Source organism: Sinohyriopsis cumingii, chromosome 14 (genome assembly GCF_028554795.1).
Source record: "Sinohyriopsis cumingii isolate HCF-2022 chromosome 14, ASM2855479v2, whole genome shotgun sequence".
NCBI classification, from domain to species: Eukaryota; Metazoa; Mollusca; class Bivalvia; order Unionida; family Unionidae; genus Sinohyriopsis; species Sinohyriopsis cumingii.
Window position 1 is genome coordinate 12,491,533 of NC_142974.1, and position 19,583 is coordinate 12,511,115.

At 38.2% G+C, this 19,583-nt stretch overlaps 1 protein-coding gene across 1 annotated transcript in view; it reads left to right on the forward strand.

Moving 5' to 3' along the window:
- The window catches only part of LOC149783261 (uncharacterized), a 58,814-nt gene extending 53,695 nt beyond the window's left edge, over positions 1-5,119 (forward strand). Inside the window, exons 8-11 of the mRNA XM_089933359.1 lie at positions 314-449; positions 873-1,055; positions 2,045-2,212; positions 4,035-5,119. Of these exons, the coding sequence (XP_089789485.1) occupies positions 314-449; positions 873-1,055; positions 2,045-2,212; positions 4,035-4,735 (1,188 nt within the window). The 3' untranslated portion in view covers positions 4,736-5,119. The remainder of the gene's footprint in view (positions 1-313; positions 450-872; positions 1,056-2,044; positions 2,213-4,034) is intronic.
- The last annotated feature ends 14,464 nt before the right edge of the window (positions 5,120-19,583 follow it).

Here is a 19,583-nt window from a genome sequence, read left to right on the forward strand (position 1 = left end):
GAATTTACACTCATCGGATCTAAATAATGTATTAAGTATTTGAATATACCAAGAAAGCTAATTGTTGTGGCAATAATTGAAATACATTCAGATAATGAAAAAATTCATTGCTATTTAATCGGGTAACTGTCTTCGCTTTTACCACACTCGAAGTGTGTTTATGTATGTATGTATATATATATATATATATATATACTCTCAAGAGAACCTATTTAATCACATGTTATTAGTGTAATTGACATGTTAAATGTTCTATCTAAATAAATTTGCATTTTTCCGACTTGTTTCTAAATTGATAGTTATTCATTTTCAGGTTGTACGAATTCATACCTGTTCAAAGCAGAGTCGTGTGGTCGCGCAACAGATTGAACCCAACTCTCAGCTAAGAGGACGTCATTATAGCATACCCCTTGATTATCAAATCAAGTTCATTCTCGTCAAAAGCAGAGGTCAGTGCAATAGGTGTTACAGGACTGCGCAGTCCATGGAACCGTCCTTACCGTTTTCATTCCTTCAAAGCTCTAATGCCAAATCTATAACCCTAGAGTTGCAAAAGTTTTGTTAGTTTGTTTAAAATCCCGTACGTGTTCGTCAATTCGGCTAAACTATATTTTAGAATATTTTTGTTTATTTATGATTGAACAAAAAAGAAAGGGGAAAGGCACACATATACTCTGTGCATGTGGGAAAATATTAAAATTTCGAGACCAGAAATAGTTTAAAGTATTATTGAAAGGACTTTGCACTCTCACGTACGTTGACACATTTGGAAAGAGCTCAGTAATACAATGGCAACATTTTATATTCACTTGAAGATAAAATTGTTTTCTATAAAATGTCTAAACCTTAAGAATATGTTTGGTTATTTATAGCTAGTAAACAGTACACTTTGAAGGAGCTTGTAGAAAGTGCTTCCCTGCCAGTCGAAGTCAACTTCATCAAAGATCAGACGGTGACAGTGGGGCCAAGGACACTACCCACCAATAATATGCCAGGACTAAGAATAATAGACACTTTTGAGGAGACTTACCTGCTTGGGAACAGTTTGGTGGACGGTAAGGATATTGATATGTCTTATCTTGATGTATGATTTGTTAGTGTAGAATCCAACATCATTTCAATTGGAAAATTGAAAAAGTTGACATGGAAACTATTACATTTAAATTCAGTTTTGAAAATCCCCATATATCTTAACAGAGAACTATGACTTGTGTTGTCCCAGTAATAAACATCTCGGAAAACATTGATGCATGTAATAATGTAATGAAACTTTCGAAGGAAAGCTAGAATGTCAAGAGAAGTTTTCTATTTGCTTTTTTCCTCATTCAGACTGCATCGCACTTAATGATCGATATCAGGACGTGCCACTGAGTTCTGTTGAAAGCATTTTAAACACTTTCCTTTAATGTCTCGTCGAAACCAAACAATAATGCTGCTGCTAGACGGATTTGCAGTGATGCATAGGCGAAATTAGGTGAAAGAAAATGTACGGTTGAGCAGTTGCAAAGAAGGAATATAGCGACGAGAGCTGCGAGCGAGCAATGGACCTATTGATATCAACCCAACTTTTCAACATTGTATCCCCTTCACCGCAGAGGTACCTCGCACGTGTATTTAGATTATATGCTTATCTCTGAATCATCGGACATATATTCAACAAATGCTTATATAATTAGAGAGCCATACTTAATCATTTATGTAAGGAAAATTCAACTTCATAATAATTGGAGTATTCCTAATTCTCTAAACTTTTCGGGACTTTAATTAGAAACAGAAGTAAGCTAATTCTACATCATGTGACTTGATGTTACCTTACATCGTAAAACTGTTGGACTATTGGAATCTGCCCCTTACTCTCAAGGTAAAGAAGGAAAATGGCAGATACAGACATGCATACACAGTGATTACCATACTGATTTCGAATTTCAAATGGACATATTCAGAATATTTAACAAGTGATGTTTGTTATGTATACATATTATTTGCCTCAACCTATTTAATTTAAGGTGCATGGCTGAAATAACAATTGCGAAACCTTTTGCAGGTATGTTAGATCCACGGACAATACCTGTGCCTCTCTACTTGTCGGATCTGAAGCTTGCAGTAGTTACGGGGATAAAAGGAAAACCGGATTCTGTGTGGCAAAGATACATGGAAGAACTGTCAGACCAAGCGAACGCTCTTGTTTATGATACCCATTACGGAAACAAAGGTAGCTGCTTATTGACATTTTTATCCAAACAGGTATATATCTGGTCATGTCATGTCTGGCATTGCCATTTGCATTCGGATTTTCTTGGGTTTCACCACTGACCGAAAGGTAAGATCCGAACAACCTAGAGTCTGTAATTCAACAATAAGTATGTTTCAGGAGTTAACAATGCACTGTGCAACAATGTAACCAGCATTCAGCACCAAATTTAACAAAATCAATATTTGTTTTTGCCACCTAAATTAAAACGCATCAGAATGTACATTAACGATATTTACTGCAGACTCTAGTTTGTTCGGATCTTACCATTCGGACAATGGTGAAGTCCAAGGCTATCCGAATGCAAACATCACTGCCAGACAGTACTTGTCCAGACGTCAAAATCGTTGAACAATTATTGCATTTTCTCCAATACGTCACAAACTGGACGAAGTGTGTCGAGCTGTTTTGAAAATTGAACTATTTTGGATTACGACTGGCTTAAGTTGGAAATTAGAAGACGCAATTAGGATAAACTAGCAGGGTTGGAACTACCGAGGGATACGGATTCGTGTCTTCCCTTATGTTATATTGTTACAGGTTAGACCCCCATCCCTTGATTCGTGGACGGATACTCCTAATTTTCTTTGTAACGAACCCCTGTGCGCTACATTATATTTGCCTCGTAAGCACGTAACCGACAAATGTAACATGTAGAACTTACCATTGACTGGCGATTGCAACTATTTATCATTGATATTATGAACAACGTAGATAGATCCCAAGGAAATCATACAATAACCGTTACGACGAACCAGATTACTGTATGTTACTTGATACAAGTTCAGTTTTAATGTTATCGGGGAATGGAAAAAACAGGATTCCGATGAAATTATGTACCATTTTAATTTCATTTAGAAAACAGGGACTATTAATACTTTTTATCGTTATTTTCATATGTCATTTATGATTAATGAATGAGCCGTAATGCATCATTGATCAACAGGGCTGCAGTTGAAAGAATGCTTATCTATTTGTATTATTGCGCCATGGGAGGATCACAGTTTGATAGACAAATAGTACTGGTATATTAATTTGCTTCATACCAACCCTTTAAGTGCCATGTTGTTTTTAATATATATATATATATATATATATATATATATATATATATATATATATATATATATATATATATATATATATATATATATATATATATGAGACATACAAGGTTATTATTATTATCGCTATCATGATATAATTGCATCTAAAACAAATTTTGGGGATACTGGTATATCTGTCTTCCAGTTTTCCTTGAATGAAAGTCAAGGTTATAGTCATACCTCATTCTGGATTCCTGTTTTCTTAAATATCAATCAAATCAAAAAAAAAAAACTCTATGGATGATGGACTATGATACACATCAGTAATCTGATAGACCATAAAGGACGTTTTCTGTCAGGTTTCGTTTTGGAAACCGAACCTCTCCATACAGTGATGAGGCTGGGTTGGGAAGGGGGGTGGATATTCCGTTGTAAACAATGAAAAAAAAAACAACTTTAGTATTCTTTTTTTTTTTGCTTAATTGTGTTTTGTTTGCAAATAATGTCAGAACTTCTTTCCATCATGATGACAGATTTTCTACATAGCTGAAGGTATACATTTATTGTCCAAATTTCAAATGGGTTCGGACATACACAAGTTATTCCATCGTACCGTCTACGAGAGCCTTACATAGGACTGAACTCTGATGATATTGGTGGTTTGTGTACACGTTTAGTGTGCGACACTTGTCTCATACATAAGAAATATTATGTGACTGTGTTTACTTGTTTTCCAGATATTGCTGTATATCACAGTGATTCGATTCATCCAAATTCTGTATACGCTGAAGTTGCTCCACGTGAGTACACTAACTTAGTCAACGCCTTCATGGACATCAGTACATTGGAACCAGATGGAAAGTTTTACAACTTGACGAGCTTAGAGTCTGGAATGTATTCAAAGCTAACAAAGTCTCCAAAATCTGCATTGAAGAGCCAGTCACAGGATGACCCGGATCAAACTAAACAGCATATTAAATCACGTCTTCATAAACAGGAGAGGAAGTCTTCAGCGCCAGATACCACTCTGAAATTAAACCAAAGAGTAACGGAGAACAGCAGTAATACTGAGGCCAAGGTTGGGGTTGTAACCTCTCAGGTTGACAACAATGATAGTCCGAGAGAAAAAAGGACGGTCATGGTCACCGAAACCCAGACTGAGCCTGTAACATCGAAAAATGTGGCGACTGAAACCCAGACTGAACCAGTGACATCAACAAGTACCAGTCACCTGAAAAATATGTCAATCAGTGATTTAGAAGAGCTGCTGAAGAAACTAAACCTGGAAAAATATATAACTCAGTTTCATGAGAATATGGTAGATGGTGTATTGCTTATGGAGTTTGACACTGACCTATTGAGAGAAGAATTTGGATTCACCAAGGTCGAAGCAATCCGCCTGATGAAATTTGCAAAAGATGGTCATATTCCTAAATGATCCATCTTTCTGACATGGCCTTATCCATATACAACCCCAAATCAACTATATGCCGGCCCCCGCATAGCCCACCTTGTAACAGATATTTGAAGAGCTGACTATCATGTTTACTTAAGACTCAAATCTTTCATATAAGTAATTAATACATATTAGTGGATTTTTAAATATTCATGTTCGATAAGAAAAATATTGAAAGATGGGTTGGAGAAAGGGGTTGACAGTGAGTTGGAGTTTATTTTCGAAACAGGATATTGTTTTCTTTTACCGCAAGTGAATTTCTTATTTTAAACAATATAATGCTTATGATTAGGTTTTTACTATCAAATCACATCATGTATATGTATAAGCTACTTGGTGTTATAAATAAATAAAGAAAAAAATCCATTCCCTGAAAATTAAATAACTAATCCTTTGCTTATTCTGAATTTGAATAAAGTTTATAGACACTAGGAGTACCTTAACGTTCGAATAACTTAAATGCCCTTTTAACCTTCAATAACTTAAAAGTAGTATTGACCATTAATAACTAAAAGTAGTGTTAACCTTGGAATGCCTAAACGTATTGAACTTGAATAACATAGAGGTAGTATTAACCTTGAATAACCTAGAAGTAGTATTAACCTTGAATAACCTAGAAGTAGTATTAACCTTGAATAACCTAGAAGTAGTATTGACATTTCGGCTTTAAAATGATAACTTCGTTTCTAAACTGTTTACCGTGACCAAATTTTGCGGATTGTTTGCGCTGAAAGAGTGCATTCCATTGACTAAGGTATCGATAGGTTAATGGTCAAGAACACAGGAATGTAAATTATAAACTTTGGGGGTTGCGGTTGGCAATAATTTTAGCAATAATCAAGATACACTGACCAAACTTCATTCATTACTTACAACTGAGACAAGAAAACACAGTGGCAAAATGAAACCTCATCATAAGACAAACAAGGAAAATATTGTCTGTAAAACCGAAAATTAAAATGAATTACAAACTATGTATTCAACAACTTGAAGAACATCTTTATCTTTTATATTTTATATTTACTTTAGTCTGAATGGTTTCTATTCCTAACAGATTTGGCAACGTTTTTCTTCTTAGTAGAATATTACCTTGCCCATTTAAGTACATACTTATTACTGATAACTATATGCTCAGTATAATGCCGATGTGACATTAAACGGGCTCGCCGGCGCGCGGTGAGACACACACACACACACACACACACACACACGTGCATATAAACCAGGCACCTGCACCATATCGAATGTATATATCGCAGTTGTTTTCATGAGTTAAGAACAAGTTTATGCATGATAATTTATGTTTTATGCTTACCTTCAATATGTTAAGTATTTGCTTACCTTCAATAAGTTAAGTGTTTGCTTACCCCTGGGGCCCTGGGGAAAGAAAGAAACCTATTGGTTTGAAGATCAAATAGTCAAAGTCGATATGAATTACCGGTTCTTGTTGTCTAGTGTAAGGCTGTAACATTTTCGCAGATAAACGGCTAAGTTTAATTTACTGTCCGGAAACATTTACAAAATCAGAAAACGTGGTAAACGCTGCAGCTTTAGCAAAATGACAGTCATACAATGATCGTCGTTTGATCATGTATTAGTTAGAACTCTTGAGGAATTCACCGATAGATGCTATGCATAGTCAAAAAGAGCGTATGTACAACCAATATAATTGAACAAATTATATTTCGTATGCATATGTTATGCAAATGATTTCACAGAATATAAGGGAACAACCTGGTATGTATATCATAGATCCTTCTAGATGAAATCACATTTATTTCCTTATTATTCTACGAACAGACTTGTAATATACAGCATACTAATATATATATATATATATATATATATATATATATATATATATATATATATATATATATATATATATATATATATATATATAATACTAATACACAGAATACTAATATACAGAGACGAATATCAACAGAGAAAAGTGGTAGGAGTGCATCAAATACTGAGTTTGTTGTGAAGTTAAATAACGCCTTTAATTGTTTACTTTATGCACAGAAAACACCTGATTTAGCAATCATGATTCAAGAATGAGATTAAAAAAATTAAAATACTTTAACAAACAATAATTTTCTGTTCCAACTTATAAACATGCCATAACTAAAATCGGTACCACAAACGAGAAAAAATGTTTATAGCAAATAATGTTAAGTGTTTGAAATTTAACTGAATGTCAATTTACATCAACTGAATGTCAATTTACAGGCTTGATCTTGCTTCAGTCTCTCAGAGAATTCAAAACTCCATATTAAACTTCAAAGGTCAAGGAAACCTAATGACCTTATAATAAAAAACAAAACGAATAATGCAGATTTGTATGGAAACGTACTCGTGTATTTATATGATTGGTTTCTAAATTTGTGGTCTAAGGTTGACATTGCCCGGGGTGGGAGTGGGAGACAAGCGCCCCAATCCTCCAAAATGCCCCATACGGCCTGCGTCTCCTACTGCCTCCGTCAACTAAAATCCAGCTCCTGGCCTTCGCGAGTGGCTTAGATTTGAAGCCCGGCAGACCATGTTTTCTACTAACAGGAGAAGGGGTGAAGGCGGCCCACTGGCGCCTTAAGACCAGTTGCTTCGGGTAGATGGGACTCGTAAACCTTGGATGGTAGCTCATCTAGGAGAAGGAAAACTCCGATTCCAAACCTCTGCTGCCTTGTGGCTATACCCACTCATGGGAAAGGCTAAGGGAGTAAACCCTGACAGAAAATCCGGAGATGGAGTCCCTAAGGCGGTATGACATTGACTTCAACGTCATTCCGGCAACTCCTGCGACGCCGTTGGTGCCAAGCTGTATCGGCATTCGTCGTTCCCTTGGGCACACCAGCTGCGTGGAGAGGGGGGATCTGCTGCATGGGCAACAGCTGATTCTCCATACCACCCTGCCCAGGCTTCATAGCTCCACTGGAGAGGACACTCCAGCGTCGTCGTACGGCGTCGGCACAACACGAGAAGTAGCAGTTTACCGGTTCTAAGTCAAAGCTCGATTGGCGTAGAGCTTGGCGCCAGGGGTTACTTCTGACGGTGGGAGAGATCATCAGGTCTCACTGGACAGCTACCGCCCGCCTCAAGCTGGGCAGCCCCCAGTCAGTAAGGTGCTGCCCGCCATGGCCTGCCTGCTTCACTGGGTGCGTGGAGCTTAGAGAACCATCTCGACAAGTGGGCCACAAAACTCTGCACCAGGAAAGACTAAAAGAAGAAATAAACAGACTCCAACTCTTCGTTTTGCAACCTGGAACATCAGGACCATGTGTCCTGGATTGACCACTGACCTACAGCAGATCGACGATGCACGGAAGACTGCCGTCATTGACAGAGAACTCTCCCGACTGAACATCGACATTGCCTGCCTCCAGGAGACCCGACTGGCTGACAGCGGCACCATCAGGGAAGCCAATTACACATTCTTTTGGCAGGGGAAACCCTTGGATGAACCTAGGCAGCATGGTGTAGGCTTTGCCGTCAAGAACACGCTAATCGCCTTCATTGAACCTCCGTCATCAGGTACTGAGAGAATCCTTGCCCTCCGGCTGTCAACATCCTTAGGCCCGGTCAACATCTTCAGTGTGTACGCCCCAACCCTCTACTCCACCTACGAGGAGAAAGACAAGTTTTATGAGGCTCTGGATCAGGCAATATCCAGTATCCCCAACAATGAAAGCCTTTACTTACTAGGAGACTTCAATGCTAGAGTGGGAGCTGACCATGAGGCCTGGTCCACCTGTCTCGGTTTTTACGGAAGGGGCAAGATCAACGAGAATGGTCAGCGACTGCTGGAGATGTGCTGCTCCCACAGCCTATGTGTGACAAACACTTTCTTCAAATGCAAGGAGATCCACCAGGTGTCGTGGAGACACCCACGTTCACGCCACTGGCACCAGCTAGACCTCGTCATCACCAGGCGTGCAGAACTGGCCAGTGTCCTCCTTACCCGCAGCTACCACAGTGCCGATTGTGACACGGACCATTCCCTCAGGATTGCAAGGAATAACGCCCAGAAGACCGCCCGCCGCTGTGCCAACACCTACTGGCTGAACCTTTGCAACAGTATACAGACAGCTGCTGACACCGGGGATACAAGAGGAATGTATGAGGGTATCAAAAAAGCGACAGGCCCCCCCAGCTACAAGACCGCCCCCCTCAAGTCCAAGACGGGCGAAGTCATCACAGACCAGGGGAAACAACTGCAGCGATGGGTTGAGCACTATCTTGAGCTATATGCAACCCAAAACAATGTCACTGGACCTGCCTGTCATGGAGGAGCTAGACACACAGCCCACCCTGGAAGAGCTCGGAAAAGCCATCGATTGCCTTGCCTGTGGGAAGGCTCCTGGAAGCGACGGCATTCCGCCTGAAGTCCTCAAGAGCGGAAAACCAGCACTGCTCCAGCCCCTACACACACTCCTCTGCCTTTGCTGGGAACAGGGATACATCCCACAGGACATGCGTGATGCCAACATCGTCACTTTGTACAAAAACAAAGGAGACCGTAGCGACTGCAACAACTATCGGGGCATCTCCCTTCTCAGCATCGTCGGAAAGGCCTTCGCCCGTGTTGCCTTGGCACGCTTGCAGATCCTAGCCTCCCGCGTCTACCCAGAATCCCAGTGTGGATTTCGAGCCGGCAGGTCAACTGTAGACATGATCTTCTCACTACGTCAGCTGCAGGAGAAGTGTCGCGAGCAGCGGATGCCCCTCTACATTGCCTTCATAGACCTGACGAAGGCGTTTGACATGGTTAGTCGGAGTGGACTCTTCAGACTCCTGCAGAAGATCGGCTGCCCCCCACGTCTGCTTGCTGTCATTATGTCGTTCCACGAGAACATGCACAGCACAGTGTGCTTCAATGGCGCAACATCTGAAGCATTCCCAGTCGTTAGCGGAGTCAAACAAGGCTGTGTCCTTGCACCGACGCTCTTTGCCATCTTCTTCTCCATGCTTCTCCAGTACGCATTCAAGGACTGCAGCGAGGGAGTGTACATCCATACCAGGGCTGACGGCAAGCTGTTCAACATCGCCCGTCTCCGTGCTAAGACTAAAGTCACAGAGGTACTCATCCGTGAATTGCTCTTTGCCGACGATGCAGCCTTGACATCACACACGGAAGATGGACTGCAGCAGCTGGTATGCTGCCTCTCCCATGCATGTAAGGAATTTGGACTGACCATCAGTTTGAAGAAAACAAATGTTATGGCACAGGACACAGACTCCCCTCCCTCTGTCTCCATCGATGGGTACAATTTGGAAGTTGTCGAGAACTTCACATACCTCGGGTCTAACATCTCCAGCTCACTCTCCATTGATTCTGAGGTGGGCGGCAGGATTGCCAAGGCAGCAGCAATGATGGCCAGACTTAACCAGAGGGTCTGGAACAACCCCAACCTCACAGAGAAGACCAAACTGCGTGTCTACCAAGCGTGCGTGCTCAGCTCACTTCTCTACAGCAGCGAAACATGGACCACCTATGCAAGACACGAGAGGAAACTCAACAGCTTCCACCTGAGATGTCTGCGGCGCATTCTGCACATCCAGTGGCAGGACAAAGTACCCAACACAGAGGTTCTAGAACGCGCCAACATGAACAGCATGTTCTCCATACTCAGCGAGAGGCGCCTTCGCTGGCTCGGCCATGTCAAGAGAATGGACCCAGGTCGCATTCCCAAGGATCTGTTATATGGGGAGTTAGCAGAAGGTGCACGACCAACTGGACGACCACATCTGCGCTACAAAGATGTTTGCAAGAAGGATATGAAGACAGCAAACATCAATGTCAACGACTGGGAGAGCTGTGCAAACAACCGTTCCAGCTGGCGTCTAGCTGTCAGGCAGGGAGTTCAAAACGCAGAGGAAAAGAGAAGAATAAAGCAAGCTGAAAAGAGAGCTAAAAAGAAGGATAAGCAAAAGCGTACTTTGGAGCTATGCCATCGTCTCTCGTAGACGGACGGATGCCAAGAGGAAATATATTCAATCTAAAACAAGAATGTTCTTAGTCACAGCAGCTGTTGTAAATATGACCTAGAACCAGACAATATATTCTGATGAAAGTATCCCTGATCTTTGACATTTTGGCTCCCTGATATTGAATAAGGGTAAAAAAGAATAATAACAAAAACCATTTTCTTTTATATCAAAGAGAAGGCACTAGGAGATTATTTTATGTAATACTTTAATTTGTAATATTTGTCCATAAATCAGCTTTACATGTCATTGTTATTGTCCAGCCCATTTTCCTGAAGAGAGTAATACGCTTTGAGTAATCTTGGAATGACAGCCATTATAGTAAAAATTACAAGTACGGTTCATGGATGGATAATCACCTACGGCTGTAGAACAACCAATACCTCGCATGACAAGTTAATGCTCTCCTTTTGTAGACCGCATCACAAATTTAGGTGGCGCTATGCCGTTTCCTAATTTTTCTAGCATTAGATTTCAACAACAAAAAAGAAATTCACAGGTTTAACTCACTGGTTATAATGAATATTTAAACATGTAAATATTGGGTATTGTTTTAAAACAATTTAATTCTCTTTAATTTGGTGTATGATGAATTGGTGTACTACTGGTCAAAATATACGCCTTGGCCTTACTTCAGATGTGCATCTATCAAAAACTGCTAGCTCCGCTTGGTCACTTTTACTTCCTGTTTTCAGAAGTCAATTGTAAATGTAAAAGCCAATAATTTTTTCTTTACATTATACATATTTTGTAATTCATTCATTGCACTTTGAGAAACTGTTATTGTTTAGTATGGCGAAATTCATTTTTCCTAATTTAATAACTGCTAAAGATAGTATAGACTAATTCATGCTGATTTTTTGAGCACGTGGGGCAGATACTTTATTTAGCTGTGTGCTTAGATCATGTAGTTTTCACATATATTCAGATAAATTTCAACCACAGTACATGAAAGTAACATAGAGTTGTGATAACATTCTCTACACTGTGCATGCTGCAAATGCAAAGAACTTCACCATACACCTGCCACTCTCTCAGAAATTCACATTATTGTAGAGCGCCTCCATTCACTCATTTGTACTGGCTGACAGACTACATCACACACGTATTCACTTGTATTGGCTGACAGACTACATCACACACGTATTCACTTGTATTGGCTGACAGACTACATCACAAACGTATTCACTTGTATTGGCTGACAGACTACATCACACACGTATTCACTTGTATTGGCTGACAGACTACATCACACACGTATTCACTTGTATTGGCTGACAGACTACATCACACACGTATTCACTTGTATTGGCTGACAGACTACATCACAAACGTATTCACTTGTATTGGCTAACAGACTACATCATCAACTCGTTCACTTGTACTGGCTGGCAGTCTACATCATCAACTGACTCAGTGGTACGCTCATTCATTCACTGACTGTAAGAAAAGGCTCTTTGTTGTTGATCCCACCTTTTGTTTAGCTACAGATTATAAGCTTAACATTGAGCTTGATCTAGCATAGTTTTGCGCTGAGCTTACTCCATGGTGTGGACAGACAGACAGACAAACCCAAACATGCAAAACTGCCAAAGTGCCAAGGCAGGTTTTAAAAAAGAAAATGTTTGTTTAATCTTAAACCAGCATAGTTCAAATGTCTTTATTCACCTGAGAGATGGATGTGTCCTTGTTAATTTCAGAAAAAGGTATCAAGTTATTTGTTATAACCCATAGGCATGAAACATAAGTAGAAATATATGCACTATTACTTGGTTCAACTGAGAAATATGTGTGAAGGCTTTCATCGTGGCCTCAACACCTCTGAGAAGGTATAAGGGCGAGCATTATGACTTAGGAAATCTGAGAAATAGACAGAAGATATATTTGTTTGGATTTGTCAGTTCATAAATATGTCTGAAAGTATTCAGTATGGTCTTGTTCACCTAAGAAATGGTATGAAGCTGTGTATCATGGCCATGTTGACTCCTGGAAAAGGTATGAAGGCGTGCATTATGACGTATTACACTTCTGGAAAAGGTATGAAGGCGTGCATTATGACGTATTACACTTCTGGAAAAGGTATGAAGGCGTGCATTATGACGTATTACACTTCTGGAAAAGGTATGAAGGCGTGCATTATGACGTATTACACTTTTGGAAAAGGTACGAAGGCGTGCATTATAAAGTATTATACCAGAGAAATATGCTGAGCTGTGTAATTAAGAGTTCAACGTTATTTTGTTTTTCTGAGTTTATTGTGGTATAAACTGTCATTTGCCGACTCACACAGCAAATAACAACGTTAAACTCTTATAATTGAAATTTCAATCATTCGTTATGATATTTTGTTTGTATCATTAAAAAACAGAAATCTTAATTGAGCGTAGTAATACATGTTTACGGTTTTCTGGTAGGTAGCTATATATAGCACTTGGGATTGTCCGCTTGATCGTAATAAGGTCATCATAATACCAGTCCTTCAACCAACGGAAGCCAAATTTATTCAATTATCTTTTTTTTTAAAAAAATTGTTAGAATGTTCTTTTCCTTTAACGCTTACTTCGTGTCTGCCTTCACTGGCAGTGTTTATCTTATGCTGTACACGTGACTCTATTTATAGAAGTGGGTATTCTTTGAAAAGTAGTTTTCCTTACAGTTCATACAGAAATAAACCCAATTCATTTTTATCACGTGTAACATTTTGACCAATGGAAATGTTACTTTCCTTTAGCATCTACTGGCATTGCAATTATTCTTATATAATCACCGGAGAAATAGGTATATTAGGGTAAAATAGTTTCCAAAGACATAGGTATAATGGTGTGCATTACGACATAGTTCAGGTTATAAATAGGTATGGCGGTTTTGGATTATTATTTGGTACACGTGAGGAATAGATGAGAAGGTGCCCTTTATGGTCTTCGGCACCAGAGACATGGGCATAAAGGTGTACATTATGACCTTTTTGGGAGCGAAATAGGTATGAGCTATGCATTAAGGTAAAATGGTGTGTATTATATATAGCCTCGTTCACAGGAAAAATAGGTCAAAAAGTGTACGTTATTGCTTAGTCAACTGAGAAATATATATTAAATTGAATATTATGACATAGTTCATCTGAAAAATAGATGTAAAGGTTGGATTTTGGTCATTTGCACCAAAGAAAAAGGTATGAAGACGTGAATAATAATCAAGTAACCTGAGAAATAAGTAGGAGGACGTTCATTATAGCAATGTGACCAGACAAAATGAGATCAAATATGTCATTATGACGTAGTAACTGAGTAATAGGCATGGTATCCATGCATTATGGTCTTTGATTAATTAATAAATAGGTATGAAAGCATAAATTATGGCCTGATTTATCAGATACACAGGTATGAAATCATCAAGTATGGCCTAAATTAACTGATACATAGGTGTGAAATCATGCATTATGGCCTGATTCAACTGACACACGGGTATGAAAGCATGCGTTATGGCCTCATTCAACAGATACACAGGTATGAAATCATGTATTATGGCCTGATTCAAATGCCACACAGGTATGAAATCATGTATTATGGCCTGATTGGACTTTTACATAGGTATGAGAGCATGTCTTGTGGCCTGATTCAACTGATACACAGGTGCGAAAGGATGTATTATGGCCTGATTCAACTGATACATAGGTATGAAATCATGTAGTATGGCCTGATTTAACTGACACACAGGTAACAAAGCATTCCTTATGGCCAGATTCAATTGACACACAGGTATGAAAACAACCCTTATGGCCTGATTCAACAGACACACAGGTATGACAGCATGCATTTATGGCCTCATTCAAATGACACACAGGTATGAAAGCATGCATTATGGTCTGACTGAACAGATGCACAGGTATGAACTCATGAAGTATGACCTGATTGAACAGATGCACAGGTATGAAATCATGAAGTATGACCTGATTCAACTGACACACAGTTACGAAAGCATGCCTTATGGCCTGATTCAACAGACACAAAGGTATGAAAGCATGCATTATGACCTGATTCAACATATACACAGGTATGAAAGCATGTATCATGGCCTGATTCAACTGACACACGGGTATAAAAGCATGTATTATGGCCTGTTTCAACAGATACACAGGTATGAAAGCATGTATTATGGCCTGATTCAACTGACACACAGGTATGAAGCATGTATTATGGCCTGTTTCAACAGATACACAGGTATGAAAGCATGTATTATGGCTTGATTCAACAGATGCACAGGTGTGAAATCATGTATTATGGCCTGATTCAACTGAAACACAGGTATGAAATCATGTATCATGGCCTGATTCAACAATTGCAGAGGTATGAAAGCATAAATGATTCCCTGATTCAAGTGATACACAGGCATGAAAGCATGCATTATGGCCTGATTCAACTGAAACACAGGTATGAAATCATGTATTATTGCCTGATTCAACAGATACATAGGTACGAAAGCATGTATTATGACCCGATTCAACTGACACACAGGTATGAAAGCATGCGTTGTGGCCTGATTCGAGTGATACACAGGTATGAAAGCATGTATTGTGGTCTGATTCAACCAATGCGTAGGTATAAAATCATGCATTATGGCCTGATTCAACTGATACATAGGTATGCAATCATGTATTATGGTCTGGTTCAACTCATAATTAGGTATGAAAACACCCTTTATGACGCGATTCAAGTGATACACATGTATGAAACCATGTATTATGGTCCGATTCAACTGATACATTGGTACAAAATCATGCACTATGGCCTGATTCAACTGATACATATGTATGAAATCATGTATTATGGCCTGATTCAACTGATACATATGTATGAAATCATGTATTATAGCCTGATTCAACTGATGCAAAGACATGAAATGATGTATTGTGGCCTGATTCAATGGATAATTAGGTAGCCTGTATTGTGGTCTGATTCAACCAAAGCGTAGGTATAAAATCATGTTATTATGGCCTGATTCAACTGATACATAGGTATGAAATCATGTATTATGGCCTGATTTAACTGATGCATATGCATGAAATCATGTATTATGGCCTGATTCAACTGAAACATATGTATTATGGCCTGATTCAACTGATACATAGGTAAGAAATCATGTATTATGGCCTGATTTAACTGACACATAAGTAGGAAATCATGTATTATGGCCTGATTTAACTGATACATAGATATGAAATCATGTATTATGGCCTGATTCAACTGAGACATAAGTATGAAATCATGTATCATGGCCTGATTTAACTCATACATAGGTATGAAATCATGTATAATGGCATGATTTAACTGAAACATAAGTATGAAATCATGTATTATGGCCTGATTTAACTGATACATAGATATGAAATCATGTATTATGGCCTGATTCAACTGAAACATAAGTATGAAATCATGTATTATGGCCTGATTTAACTGATACATCGATATGAAATCATGTATTATGGCCTGATTTAACTGATACATAGGTATGAAATCATGTATAATGGCATGATTTAACTGAAACATAAGTATGAAATCATGTATTGTGGCCTGATTTAACTGATACATAGGTATGAAATCATGTATAATGGCATGATTTAACTGAAACATAAGTATGAAATCATGTATTATGGCCTGATTTAACTGATACATAGATATGAAATCATGTATTATGGCCTGATTCAACTGAAACATAAGTATGAAATCATGTATTATGGCCTGATTTAACTGATACATCGATATGAAATCATGTATTATGGCCTGATTTAACTGATACATAGGTATGAAATCATGTATAATGGCATGATTTAACTGAAACATAAGTATGAAATCATGTATTGTGGCCTGATTTAACTGATACATAGGTATGAAATCATGTATAATGGCATGATTTAACTGAAACATAAGTATCAAATCATGTATTGTGGCCTGATTCAACTGATACATAGGTATGAAATCATGTATTATGGCCTGATTTAACTGATACATATGTATGAAATCATCTATTATGGCCTGATTCAACTCATACATAGGTATGAAATAATGTATTATGGCCTGATTTAACTGATACATATGTATGAAATCATGTATTATGTCCTGATTCAACTGAAACCTATGTATTATGGCCTGATTCAACTGATGCATAGGTATGAAATCATGTATTATGGCCTGACTTAACTGATACATAACTATGAAATCATGTATTATGGCCTGATTCAACTGATACATAGGTATGAATTCATGTATTATGGCCTGATTCAACTGATACATAAGTATGAAATCATATATTGTGGCCTGATTCACTGATACATAGGTATGAAATCATGTATTATGACCTGATTCAACTGAAACATAGGTATGAAATCATGTATTATGGCCTGATTCAACTGATACATAGGTATGAAATCATGTATTATGGCCTGATTCAACTGAAACATATGTATGAAATCATGTAGTATGGCCTGATTCAACTGATACATAGGTATGAATTCATGTATTATGGCCTGATTCAACTGATACATAAGTATGAAATCATATATTGTGGCCTGATTCACTGATACATAGGTATGAAATCATGTATTATGACCTGATTCAACTGAAACATAGGTATGAAATCATGTATTGTGGCCTGATTCAACTGATACATAGGTATGAAATCATGTATTGTGGCCTGATTCAACTTATACATAGGTATTAAATCATGTATTATGGCCGATTTAGCTGAAACATAGGTATGAAATCATGTATTATGGCCTGATTCAACTGATACATAGGTATGAAATCATGTATTATGGCCTGATTTAACTGATACATAGAAATGAAATCATGTATTATGGCCTGATTTAACTGATACATAAGTATGAAATCATGTTTTATGGCCTGATTTATCAGATAATCAAGTATGAAATCGTGAATTATGGTTAAGGTCGTCTATGAAATAGGCATTAATATGACATGCACTAACTAGAGCATTCCATCGAATCATGCATACATGATGCACCAAACGCAGTGTATATATATATATATATATTGCTATGTAGACCGGACTTTGAACCCAAACCTCTTCAGCTTATTGACAATCAGTTGTATACAAACCAGTGATCTGAAAGTATTGATTTAATCAGTTAAACAATGAGACGAAACTTTGAAAATAAAACCAGTATGATTAAAACAAATGAGTTAGTATCAGTTTCTGAGTTTGCACGGAAGCTAAGAATTTAGACGGGACATTCATGCTGGATGTACAGTAAAAGTACACATTTTGATAATAATCCATCAAAATACAGCAGAGTCAAGAAAGTGGCACATTTACTAATCAATACAAATATTGCTACTAATTTCAACTACGCTGATTACAAAGAACCTTCTTGCTATGATGTTATGACACAGCATGCAAATATCTCCGTAATAATAAATAAACCAAGCTTATTTGTGTGAACGATATCTGAAGATAGATTTTGTGCAAACTGTGACTACATGCATATCTATTTCTGGATTGCTCTTATGCGGTAGCAAGTAATCATGTAGACACTCATGCGACATTGGTGCAAGAGTTATCTAACTTTCGTCTGTAGGCTTTTTCGACATTTGGATATTTTTTATTTAAAGTGGATGGGAAAGGTCAGAGGAAACTTGAACAAATGTACAGAAAGAGAGATGATGTAGATGAATGAAATAAAAATCAACATTACACTATCCATCTATCCAAGTAAGCCACATATGAACATGGATGAATCAATTAATACAGAAGAAATAGAATCTGTATCAGGTGAAAAATCATTCAATCACAACCGTTATTTGGTTCCAAATTCATTCATTGTCCACGTTGGTTATAATACTCATTACATGTTAACATTGGTATTGTTTTCCTGTCACCCAGATGGAAGGCAATTGTAAGGAAATCTACAAAATTAGCTTGCATATATTTTTATTATTGTAAATAAAGATCTTACAACACAGCAGTTTGATTGTTGTGATTCGATTAGTACAGTTAACTGATTTTCCCCTAAACACTACAACTGATTTCTAAATAAATTGCATCCTACTGACCCCGATTTACTTAGTCAATTGCACCTGCATTTAGCTATTAGGCAGATGCTAAATCCTATGTAACGAGGCAGATGCCAAGTCTTATGTAACGAGGCAGATGCCAAGTCTTATGTAACGAGGTAGATGCCAAGTCTTATGTAACGAGGCAGATGCCAAGCCTTATGTAATGAGGCAGATGCCAAGTCTTATGTAACGAGGCAGATGCCAAGTCTTATGTAACGAGGCAGATGCCAAGCCTTATGTAATGAGGCAGATGCCAAGTCTTATGTAACGAGGCAGATGCCAAGCCTTATGTAACGAGGCAGATGTCAAGCCTTATGTAACGAAGCAATGTTAAGCCTTGTGTAACTCTTATTCCTGTCACTTGTGAATGGTACAAATTGAGGACTTTCCTCAGTTCCAATTGACTATTTTGTTGACGTTGGTATTATTAATGGTATATCAATGAGTGGCATTGTCGTCTATAAAATGATTGAGATGCAACAATTACCATCGGGTTGCGAGCAGTTCAAAATCGCTTCTATTTACGTATGTTATTTTTCTCTGGCATGAGACTGGAAAGAAGATGGAATTCTGATTCTGTTGTTCCGATGTGAAATACCAATTTAGATAGTTTACGATGTTATAAAGCTTTAAATAATTTTTCTCCCATTGAGAAGTAAACGCCACGATAGTGATGAGCGATGGAAACAGGGAGATGACCAGGGAAAATGGCAGTATGAATGAAAACGGTAATAGACTCTGTGATTTCTGCGTGGATATCAACTTGGTCATCG